Source organism: Canis aureus, chromosome 4, assembly GCF_053574225.1.
Source record: "Canis aureus isolate CA01 chromosome 4, VMU_Caureus_v.1.0, whole genome shotgun sequence".
Classification (NCBI taxonomy): domain Eukaryota; kingdom Metazoa; phylum Chordata; class Mammalia; order Carnivora; family Canidae; genus Canis; species Canis aureus.
Window position 1 is genome coordinate 37,660,077 of NC_135614.1, and position 11,845 is coordinate 37,671,921.

The 11,845-nt window shown below is 52.8% G+C and overlaps 1 protein-coding gene across 27 annotated transcripts in view; it reads left to right on the top strand.

The window, feature by feature from the left end:
• Positions 1-11,137, top strand: part of FAM193B (family with sequence similarity 193 member B) — a 33,237-nt gene extending 22,100 nt beyond the window's left edge. For 15 of the 27 annotated variants that reach the window (XM_077895324.1, XM_077895323.1, XM_077895320.1 and 12 more), the window contains 5 exons: positions 524-763; positions 6,765-7,776; positions 7,927-8,002; positions 8,795-8,892; positions 10,761-11,137. In XM_077895324.1, the coding sequence (XP_077751450.1) occupies positions 524-763; positions 6,765-7,776; positions 7,927-8,002; positions 8,795-8,891 (1,425 nt within the window). In that variant the 3' untranslated portion in view covers position 8,892; positions 10,761-11,137. Of the gene's footprint in view, positions 1-523; positions 764-6,764; positions 7,777-7,926; positions 8,003-8,794; positions 8,893-9,557; positions 9,670-10,523 lie in introns of all 27 variants that reach the window. The other 12 variants (XM_077895329.1, XM_077895328.1, XM_077895325.1 and 9 more) reach the window with 10 other exon arrangements.
• The last annotated feature ends 708 nt before the right edge of the window (positions 11,138-11,845 follow it).

Sequence of the window (11,845 nt, forward strand, 5' to 3'; positions counted from 1 at the left end):
AGGGACAGGCCATGAGCACAGACGGCACCAGGCAGGAGGCTCAGGGCAGAGTACATGCTGTCTCCAGACAGAGGGCGAAGGCAGCTCAGAAGTCTCATAGGGTGAAGAGGAAAGGGCCGCTGACTAGGGTAGAGCAGTTGAGGACAGAACTGGTGAAAGTAATTACACTGTTAGTCACTTTTAAGCCAGGGGGTTTTATTCTCATTTTAGAGATGACAAAATCGAGGCACACAAGACTCAGTGACCTGCCCAAGGTCATACAGCTTGCAAGTGACAAAGCCCGGGCTCAAATCTGCTTTCCTGGCTCCCAAGTCAGTGTGCTCAGAATGCTGTTACGTACCTCCCACTCCGCCCACTGCTGCCTCAGCTCTGAGCCTGGCCAAGGCTGAAGCCACTTGGCCTTTGTGGCTATGGTAGAAAGAACAGTTGTCTCGCTTCTTGCCACACATTCGGTGCCAGCGGGTGGGAGTGCTCCGGGCTTCCCAGGCCCAGGGTGTAACGTCAGCACCTCCCCCTCCCCCAGCCACCCGCTGCCCCGACGAGTCGGAATTATACAGAGATCCGGGAGAAGCTCCGCTCGAGGCTGACCAGGCGGAAAGAGGAGCCGCCCATGAAGGGGGGCGCCCTGGGCGGGATCCCTGGGGAGCCCGCCGTGGACCACCGAGATGTGGATGAGCTGCTGGAATTCATCAACAGCACGGAGCCCAAAGTCCCCAACAGCGCCAGGGCCGCCAAGCGGGCCCGGCACAAGCTGAAAAAGAAGGTGGGTGTGGGGGGGGAGCCTAGCTCTACCGCCTCTCCTCCTTGAGGAATCCTTTGCCCCTACCCCCAGGACTTTTGGGGCATAGATGGTGCTGGCTGCCAGAAACCTTGGCACAGCTCACTGCTATGGGAAGGTCTGAATGAGTTTGGGAGGCGTCAGGGTCAGAGAGCCTGGGGCCAGGGATTGGAGGAGAGACGAGTCTTGGCCTCAGAAGTGCTTGCTGGATTCCTCAAAGCAAAGGACTTGCTTCGGTCAGTCAGTTGTGTATTCATTCAGGAAACACTTCTGCAAGTACCGGGAGCCAAAGCATGACACAGTTCTCACCCTGGAGAAGCTCAGTCCAGTGGAGAGACTGACATAAAACTGGACGAGCACATTAGCAGGTGTCAAGCCCTGGCATGAGGGAAGCCCCCCATCCTGCCAGGGAATGCTGGAAATGGCTTACCAAGAGGCTGACTTCAGAGTTGAGTTGTAGGGAGTGAGTTGTGAGTTAGGTTCATCTGGAGAGTTGTTCTGGCAGCAGGCATAGCACAAGCACAGCAGTTTGGGGTAGCCAAAGCTCAAATAGAAGAGAGACAGGACAGCTAGTAGAGATGAGAAAGGGTCTCATAGGTCCAGCTGAATAGTTCTGACTTGATCCCATAGCTGAGGGGACGTCACTGCAGGGCTTTTATCAAAGGATTCACTTGGTCAAATCTGTATTCTACCATGACTATTTGGCAATATGGAAGGTAACTTGGAGGGGTGACATTCTGGGAAGGAATACGGAGGCCCAGGGAAAGCTGATGGATGGTGGGTCTGGAGCAAGGGAAGCAGACATGACTGCTCTGGTGATCTGATTATGGAACAGAGATGAAGGAGTCAGGGATGTCTTCCAGGTGTTTGCTTGGGTGACTGGCAGGATGGTGTGCTATTCGCCAATCAAGGATGGCATTGGCAGAAGATGGAATTCAATTGGGGCACATTGGCTCAGAGATTCTCAGGAGACATCAAGGTGGAGATGGAGGTGTGGGGTGGGAGTTGCCAGCTTGGAGATATAATTGAAGCCATGGGAATGACCCAGCCCATGGGCTGAGTGAGCTCCTCAGAGGGCTGAGGAAAGAACCCAGTGAGCTATTCCTGGATAGCCCTGCTCCCAAGCAAGCCCAGGGCTGGGCGGCTCGTCCCCTGCCACCTCATTACCTCTTCACCTGCCTGCCCCCAGCTGCATCTGCACAGTGCCACACTCAGGAGCCCAGCAGGCGAAGATTTGGGTTTGACAGACAGCTAGCGCCAGGTCCTGGGTGGTCAAACAGCCCTGGTGCTCTGGAAAGCAGCAGCAATTCTACATCTTTTTCCACCCCAAAGGACAAACCAGGAACCTTTCCCTGCAGCCTGAAGTAGTAAGCCAAGGGGTTCCACCACTGCCTTCAGAAAATGGTCAGCACTTTCTCCCATTCAGTGTTGGCTGACCAGAAGTGTCCAGTGGGCAACAGTGGTCTCTAGCCTTCCTTGGCTTTTTAAGGCAGTGGTTCCCAGTTAGGTCCTAGCAAGCAAGCACACTTTGAAGTTCCTAGGCCTGTTACACTTTCCATAAATCTCTGCCCACACAGCCCTAACCCTTTGATGGTAATGCTGGTAACACTCTTCTCTCCCCTCCTTTTCCTCCTGGCAACTTCCTTCCAAGCTCAGACTTCCTCAGGTAGCTCCTTCTACTGTACTGCCACTCTACCTTGCACATCTCTCTCAACTGCCATTTATCACACTACTCACTCATTCAGAACCTTACTGCACAGCTTCTGCCTATCCAGTCCAGTCTAGAGACCAGAGTACAGCAAGGCACCAGGCAATTGCAAGGTCATGTGATAGGCAGTCATGGTCAGTATCTGTTTATGCTTCAGCCTCCTCTCTGTTGTCCTTCTCCTACCTCTCAAACTTAACCATGATCTGGCTGTCCACCAAAAATACAGCTTCCCCTGGGAGCCATCCAGTGGAGACTGCTCATTCTCTCCCATCTCAGGAGACCAATAAAGCTGAGTATCTTTCCACTCCCTTATACCACTTGCAGACCATGACTGTCTCTCATGTACTAACCCCTGCTCCTTTGAAACTGATCCTGATTCTGTTATCTCCCGGCCACTCCTCTTCATCCACTGAAGGCTGTCACCTGCCCCTTTCTCCACTTCCAAGGCCATAGAGATTCTCTGACCATCATTCACTCACTGTCTTACCAGTACTCTCAATTCCTGGCCCTGTGGCCCTTACATTACACCCACTCAAAAACTCGTAGCCCTCAGTTTGACCCTTCCCTCCCCCCTTTTACACCTCAAGGAAAGTGCTCGATCCCATCTGTCTGTGGTACCCAGGACACATGGTCTCCCACTTGCCTGAGCCCTCACATTGCCTAGCAGGCCTCAGGTAGCCCCTAGTCTACTTGTTCTTCATCACTTCTGTTCACCATAGCCCCTTTGTCAGACCTCCAAATTCTTCTCAAACCTCCAGGCATTCCCCACCACACTTTTCTTGTTAGATGACCTCACTTCCTGTTTCAACAAGGAAAAAGCCAGTGGACAGGCACTCTCTCAAACATCTTACCACTCTACCTGCAGACTCTCTTCTAGTCATGAGAGAAGAGTTACCCCTTCTGCCTAAGGCCATGCCGTCCTTTCCTGCCACCTCCATCTGACCTCGGCTTCCTGGGCTGGCTCCCATCAGCATGTCACTGTGTCCTGAGTGTACGGCCTCTCTCTCTCACTCATCTCAACTCTTTACTCCCATCACAGCTAAATTTCTTGAAAAATGTTGTGTGCATTAACTGGCTTTCCAGTCAGTTCATTGCAAATCGTTTTCCTCTCCCTCCCCTCCACAGAACCACCAATGACATCTTTGTTAAGTCATACTCTCCTGTCCCATCTTCTTTGTCCACTAGGCAACATCTTACCTTTTGTATTGGTTGTCCTTTTCAAATATGGTTTCTTTGGCTCCTCTGTCCTCAGCCAGGTGGGGGCAGTGGAAGAACAGCGGGAATACTGTGTCCTCCACATTTCTCACCTTTTCTGACCTCTCTTCTGTCTCCTTCTTGGACTCTTCTTCCTTTCTCTGACCCTCCCCCTCAAGGCCCTCTCCCTGGCAAAGTAAAGCTCTCTAGACAGTGTTGTTCCTGGTTCACTATGTCTACCTTTTCCTCCCCACACTTCACATTGACAGCTTCTGCTGTCCAGCTACTGAGCACCTCCTCCCAAATGTCCTACTGGTACTCAGACTGAGCACATCCAACACTGAGCTTGTTCTCTCTCTCCAAGGAGGCCTGCTCTTACTTCTCTGTTGTCTGTCCAGTTAATGGCACCACCATCCACCCAGTGGCCCGAACCAGAATCCAGGGTGCCATTCTGGGAGGAATGCATCGTGGTGATCGAGAGCACCGGGCCTTGGAATCGGACCTGAGTTTGAAACCTGGCTCTACCACACTTGCTGGATGACCTTGGGCAAATCACTTCACCTCTAAGCCTCAGTTTCTTCATCCACAACATGAGAATAACAGTAGAGCCTAACTCAGATGGTTGCAAGGAATGAAACAGTGATGCACAGAAAGGCTCAACAGAGTGAACGCACTTGGTCAGGGAAACGGCAGCGGCACCAGTAGGCATCAGTGTTGCTTTTGTGACTCATCCCATTTTTCTCACCTGTCACCGAGTCCTGGCCCTGTGACCTCCCAAAAGCTCAAACCACCCACTTCCCTCCACCCTACTGCTGCAACTGTAAAAGCCTTCAGTGGCCACACATTGCCCTCACTGTCAAACCCAGACTTGAGCTTGGCCTGCAGGGCTTTTCAGCCCCTGCTTAGTTTGCCCACTCCATCTCTCTCCCTGCTGGCCTTCCCACCCCTCATTCCTAAAAGAAACCTGGGATCCAGCTCTCCCTGTGCAAGTTTGCATTCCCTAAAGATTATATGGGCCCATTCCCCAGTCTTTACACTTGCTCCTTCTGCTGCTGAAAAGGTGCTAGTCTCACTTTCCAGGATTATCCCAGTCACCTTTCAGGACCCAGTGAGATACTCCCTCCTTTGGGAAGCACCCCTGATGGCCCAGTCTGGGTTCCCAGAGCATCTTGTGCTTCCCTGTAGCTCTTGTCACTGTCACTCAGAATTCAACAGCATGTTTGCATGTTAGTCTCCCCCAACAGACTTCTCATGCACAGCTGAATTCTGCAGAGCCCAGCCCAGTGCTTCACAGTCAGTGGTCAAGAAGTGATCGTCAAACAAGATTGAAAGACCTAGGAACTGCAGATCACACCTGGGTGTGCTGAGCCAGCTCTGCCACTTTTCTAGCTGTGTGACCTTGGGCCAGGTCTTTATTCGTTCCAGAGTCAAGTGTACTCATCTGCAAATTGAGGATAATGGCACAACAAGGGCAGTTGTGAGGATTAAATGAGATGTGAGAAGGATCAGGCTCGTGGCGCATTACAGAAAGTGTGTTCTATGTTCTCCTCTCACTACCAAATCGCATGTGGTTCCATGTCACTTCCTCTAATTTGTTGTTTTCAGACTTGTTTAGCAGCAGAGCTCTTTTTTTGCAATTGAAATCCTCCACGGAACCTCCAATCTTAACAGAATTGGCTGTGCTGGTGTAGGGGAGGAGTGATGTGGAGGGCCTTCCAGTCCTTCGTTCTTCCCTGTGGCCTCAGATCTCTGCCGTGGCCTTAAACTCCATGGCACAGGGCTGGAAACACTGCTCCAGACCGAGCTGCTTCCACACCTGAGTACCACAGTGCCAAGTCACAGCCTCGTCAGCACCTGGGGGAAGGGACATATGCTCTCTCAGGTGTCCTGGCAACACTGTGAGGTATAGGTAGACCATTTTTCTCCCAAATATACCAAGGGGGACAGTAAGGTTCAGAGAGAGTAAGTGATTTGTCCAAGGTCCCACAGTGGTGGTACTAGTCCATCGCAGAGCTCTGCTGGGGCACAGGGTCACCCCTTTAAGTTGACTGTGAGGTGGTGGCAAGCCTCTTTTCTCTCCCCAGTTTCCTTTTCCTCCCCCTCCATTCCCAGATCAGCTAGAAATATGTAAAATGGTGGAAGTCATCCAATCCCTGGCCCAACCAACACCACTACCTCCTTCCCATGGGCTTTTGACATCTGTCTCCCGTCTCCCTTGAAAGGCATCCTTGGCCTGCTGGTGTGTGGGGGTTGGGCAGAGGGGTGGGGTGACTCAGAGCCCACAGACTTTCCACTTTCATTCTCCAGAACTGGGTCTGTCAACACTGACAGAGTTTGGCCTCCCAGTTCTCACCTGGGCAGAGGGGGTGCTGCTTTTACATCTTGCTGTGGGGCCCCATGTAGCTGTCCAGTGTATGCCATCGGGCACACTTTAAGCAGGGCTTGATGACTTTAGACAGCTGAATGGTGAGTGGCCTTTGTATGGAACTTCTCCCTCTTCCATAGAGCCCATACACACATTCCTGCCACCCAGAGCAGTCTGACCTACCCTGGTGGTCTCACAGCCCCAACTTACTTCTTGAAAGGCCTCCCATGATGTCACAGCTTTTTTTCCCTACTACCAGCAGAATTGGAGAGAATGCCTCCGTAGCAGCCATCTCCCTCACCTGCATCCCCACTTTGGTCTTCACTCCAGAATTATTGTCTGCCTTTTGCAGATGAGTCCACTGAGACTCAGCAAATGAGTGAGTTGTTTTAGTTCAGGCCAGGAAGGCAAGGTGCAATTAGCTGCATTCTTATCCCTTTGAGTCCTAGTGGTCTTGGGCCCTAAGACTGACACTGGGGCTCTGAATGAACAAACTATAAAACCTTTCCTCTGTGAGTTTAACTGTCTCATCCCCAGAACATGTACCTATCTAATTGTATTTCACCCTCACTCCTGCAGGGTGGGTGAGCAGGCCTGGATGACAGGACCTTGCCTTTAGCCAGTTAGTTGCAAAGCCAGGCCCCAGGCTGATGTGTCAGGTGTCACATTGTGCCTGGCAGCTGCCAGGCCCCAGCTGAAACTGCTGCTTATATTGGCAGGAAAAGGAGAAGGCCCACTTGGCAGCAGAAGCTCTAAAGCAGGTGAATCGAAGTGTTTCTGGAAGCCGGGAGCCAAGGCCTACCAGGGAGAGGCTCTTGGAGTGGCCTGACCGGGAGCTGGATCGGGTCAACAGCTTCCTGAGCAGCCGTCTGCAAGAGATCAAGAACACCGTCAAGGATTCTATCCGTGCCAGCTTCAGTGTGTGTGAGCTCAACATGGACAGCAATGGATTCTCTAAGGAAGGGGCTGCTGAGCCAGAGCCCCAGAACCTATCCCCCTCAAACTTCAATGGCTCATCAGAGCAACGGCCTGACATTAACCTTGACCTGTCCCCTTTGACTTTGGGGTCCTCTCAGAACCACACGTTACGAGTTCCAGGTGAGCCAGCCCCACCATGGACAGAAATGAGAGGCTCTCACCCACCATGGACAGAGGTGAGGGGGCCCCCTCCCGGTATCATCCCTGAGAATGGGCTGGTGAGGAGACTCAATGCAGTGCCCAATCTTTCCCGGGTGATCTGGGTCAAGACACCCAAGCCAGGCAACCCTAGCCCTGAGGAGCCAAGCCCAAAGGAGGTTCCCAGTTTCAAGCAGGAGCTATCTGAGCCTGTGGCCTCAAGTGGAAAGCCGCGGAAGGGCAAGAGACAGGGCAGTCAGTCCAAGAAGAATGAGGCGAGCCCAGCCCCCCGGTCCCCAGCTAGCCTTGAGGCTCCCAATGCCAAGGGCCAGACCCCCAGCTCCAAGCACCCAGGCAAGGCCCCAGAGCCTTCCAAGGTGGGCAGCTGTGCTGAGGCTGGAGAGGGGAGCCAGCCAGGACCAGGCTGGGCTGGCAGCCCCAAAGCTGACGAGAAGGGCAGCTCCTGGCGAAACTGGCCAGGCGAGGCCAAAGCACGGCCTCTGGAGCAGGAGTCTATGCAGCCCCCAGGCCCAGCAAGGCCACAAAGCTTGCCACAGGGCAAGGGCCGCAGCCGCCGGAACCGCAACAAGCAGGAGAAGACGGCCGCCTCCTTGGGTGAGTGCACCAGGAACTGAGTGGTTAACCCCCCACCCAGCCAGGCCACAGGGTGGAGGGTAGACCTCGTGTGTGGGCAGTGCTGCCCCGAGAGCATGACCCCAGAGGCCTGGCCGTGGGCACTGAGCCCTCCTGGCTGTGTCTTCCTAGACGATGTGTTCCTGCCCAAGGACATGGATGGGGTGGAGATGGATGAGACTGACCGGGAGGTGGAATACTTCAAGAGGTAGGTGTGAGGATGCCTTCTCGCCTACCCTCACTCAGCCTGACACCCTGGAGAGGCTCTCCCCCAGCAGTCTATCTGCTAGAACCCAGGTATCCACAAGCAGGGCACAGCATCTGGGAAGGTGTAAGGGACAGGGAGAAGGAGGCATGTCAGACCCCAAGAACCAGAGCTTTCTCTAGCTTTGTTCACTTGTTTATTCACTTGCACATCCTCTGCCCTGCCTGGGCTGATTTCTGGGCTGGAGGCAAATCAGATAGTCTAACAGGGAGAGAGAGCCATAAACACACAGTCCAGCGGTAAGTGCTGTTGGAGGAGTAAGGGCATGGGGCTGTGACGAGACAGCTAGAAGTGGGGCTGCAGACCAAGCTAAGACGTAGGAGTGGGCAGCACTCCCAGAAGAGGTGGGACCCAAGCTAAGACCTGAGAGAGAAGAACAAGTAGGCCAGGTAAAACAGGGCCTTTGTGACAGAGGTTTGTGGCTGAAAGCAACACACAATAACCTAGGGGAGAAGAAAAAAGCCCAGTGTAGCCAAAGGAAAGTACAGTGTGAGGAGTGACTCTGTATCCTGAGGCAGTGTCAGTCTCTTCATAGATTGTTCCCTAGGCTCGTGGACACCCTGTCCAGAAAGCCAGCAACACTCTCATAACCTGCTAGATCCTGATACCCTGGAGCCAGGGAGGCTGTACAGAGCTGACTTGGTTCCTTTAGTGACCAGGACACATGGATCTGTGGCTCCAGCAGGGAGAGGGGGAACCTCTGATTATGCTTTTCTGGTGTCTCAAATATAATAGGTTCTGTTTGGATTCTGCAAAGCAAACTCGTCAGAAAGTTGCTGTGAACTGGACCAACTTCAGCCTCAAGAAAACCACTCCCAGCACAGTTCAATGAGGTATGGAGACCCCCAAGTGTTGCTCTGTACTCCGTCTCCTTAGGTTCTGTCATGTTCAGTGTCCCCATGCTGTGGGGCACATAGAGTTGGACTAGTGGCCTGCCAGCCCTGACCCCTGTACCTCCACAGTGACAGCTACCCTCTCTGAAGATATAGGCCCCATCTCTTCTCCTGTGGCCACTCACCCCTAGGCCTCTGTCCTTCCATCTCTCCTTCCTGGGCCAGACCCTCCTGGTACCCCTCCTGCCTGTGTTCCTGAAGGACCCTTCCCACACTGCCAACCCAGGGCTATCTCCATCAGGCCTCTACTTCCCTTACCATCTGCCTCTCAAATGGCTAAGCAGCCTTAATCCGCAGAGGACTACCATCACCCCTGACATTATTAGCCTCAGGGATGAGTCTTACTTGCCCGGCCTAGTAGGCCACTTGCTACCAGGTTGCTTCCCAGCTAAAGCCGTACAAGAAGAAACTAGCCCCAAAGAATCCGTAAGAGGATAGATGAGCTAGACCAAGGCTTTGGCAAGGTCACTGAGGAATGGAGGACTTGGTAAGTGCTCTCCCCAAATGAACAAGCCCCATGAATAAATTAATAGCTAAGCTGCCTCCTGAAGAAGAGACCTGGCCTCCAGCTGGGCTCGGGGCTCCTCTTCCAACCACCTATACAGGTCCTTTTGTGTGAAATACTGACATATCAGATGATGTTCTGGACTGAGAACAGAAGACCGAGAACCATAATGCAGGAGAGAAGGGTGGCTGGCAGGCAAGCAGGCCTTGATGGTGGGTTTGCAACCTAATGGCTGTGCAATGCCCTATCTTAACCCTGTGCTCTCCCTGGGATCAGGCCTTGCTGGCTGGCAACCACAAAACTGCCCTTAAGGCAACAAGAAACCAGGGCAGGCGAGCTGAGCTCAGGAACCCCCAAGATGTCCTCACCTGTCTTCCTCCTGCTCCTCTCTGGGCCAGGGCAGTAGACTTCCCAGACCCTCAGCCGAGTCCCCTTGTCCTCTCTTGGGTCAGGATTCCCCACCCTTGATGCTGGCCTCAGCCCCCCAGGAACAGCCAGAGAGCCTGAAGCCAGGGCAGCCTGGGGCTTGGCTCCCTATGGCACCTTAGGTTGCCTGGAGTCAGGTCTGTCTTTAGATTCACTTCAGTCCCTCTCTCTGAAGGGACTAGGCTCCTTGATCTTTTGCCAACTGAAAAGTCCACATCCTAAGGAGCTTCTGCCAAAGTCAGGGTGGCCTCCTGCCTCTTTTGTCCACTTCCACAGGATCCAGGAGTTATGGGAACCCCAGGCACTTTCATTTGTTGCCTGTTTTGAGAGAAAAGGGGGCACACCTCCTCCCACAGCCCAGTGCCCCACTCAGCCAGGAAACCTCATTGGGCCATCTTCTCTCAGGGACTCCCTCTTTGGTTGATCTCTTTCCCAAGACAAGAGATGTTCCCTCCCTGCCTCACCCCACCATAAGGGCTCTCCATTGACCTTTCCCACCCTCCTCAGAGTGAGATTGGGAGCCCTGAGAGTGAATGAAAAAGCAGTGCTGGCACAGATTCAGGACCTAGACTGGGCTGTGTACCGGAGCCTGAGGCAGGAGTCAGAGTGCTTATGCTGCCTCTCCCCTACCTGTCCATAGGAAACCAAAGGCCAGAGTCTGGGCTCTTACACTACCCTGCCTTGGAAAGATGCATTACAGGAGAGCTGTTCCTGGCAGAGTCTTAACCTGCGTCCTCTGCTGTAGGTAATCAAGGAAGACTATTCAGGATGCTCAGCTTGAGGAGCAAAAATAGCAGGCAGCAGTACCTGCCCATGGGGACCCATGGAAACCCAGAGCCAACACAGGGAGGCTAGCCATACTTTCCTGTTTTCTCAGCCCCTGCCGGGTCAAGCTTCTTCAGGGTGTCCTGAGACCCCAACTGCCAACTGAAAGTCTGCAGTTTCTTCTTCCACATCCCTACGCCCCTGCCCAAGATCCTTCCTGCTCCTCGCCATCTTGGACCAACCAAAAGTTGAATGGATGCTGTGCTGTGCTGGGGCCTCTCAGGACCTCCGCAGAGCCACTTCCTGGTGCTATGCAGCCTCCTCACTCAGAGCCTGGGGGCTGGACTGGCCTGTGGGCTAGGGGCTGATGGTACTGCTGGCCCAACACTGCTCTCTTTGTGTTTGTTTTTGTTCTTGTTTTTCAATTCTTTACTTTTGATACTGTGAAGATCTTTCCTGCCGAAAGATAAAACAACATTTGGACACAGAGTCAAGTGTGTTGGTGGTTTTGCTGGTCTGGGGCAGGGGTGAGGTGAGGAATGTACTCAGAAGCATGGGATCTGCCTTGGTCATTAGCCTCACTGAGCACATACTTTGTGTCAACAGTTTGGTAGTTTCCACTTAATTCTCACAGCGGTTCTAAGTGGGACTGTTATCCCATTTTACAGATGAGAAAATTAAAGCTAAGACAGGAAAGTGACTTTAGTGCACTCATTTTGGCTAAGAGCCTGGGCATGTATAACAGCAGCATCTCTGCACTTTGCTCCTGTTGGGAGGATTCTGGTATATGACCTGGAGCAGCCCCTTCCCCAGGCCGTGTCCCCTCTGCAAGATAGAGGAGTGAGACTGTCTTGGCAGCTGCTATGAGAAGGGATCTGGGAAAGGCTTGAGGCCTTTACAGACTGTACACCTGTAGCCTGGGTTATTGACAATTGTCAAGGGAAGTTAAGCACATGGAGTTTATATCAATTGGATCTGACTTTCTAATGGAAATGAGACTTGTAGCCTAATTAACTTGAGAGTTGAGGATGATGAACCCTTCTATAAAGTAAAACAAACTACTCATTCCTACGTCCCATCTCCTGCAGTGGATCTGGTTCGTAAATTCAGATTTTAATACAATAGATTCGTTTATAAATGCCTTGCACACATTTGTGCTCTAGCTCCTTGCCCCCATTTTCTAAAACTGGCACTTAA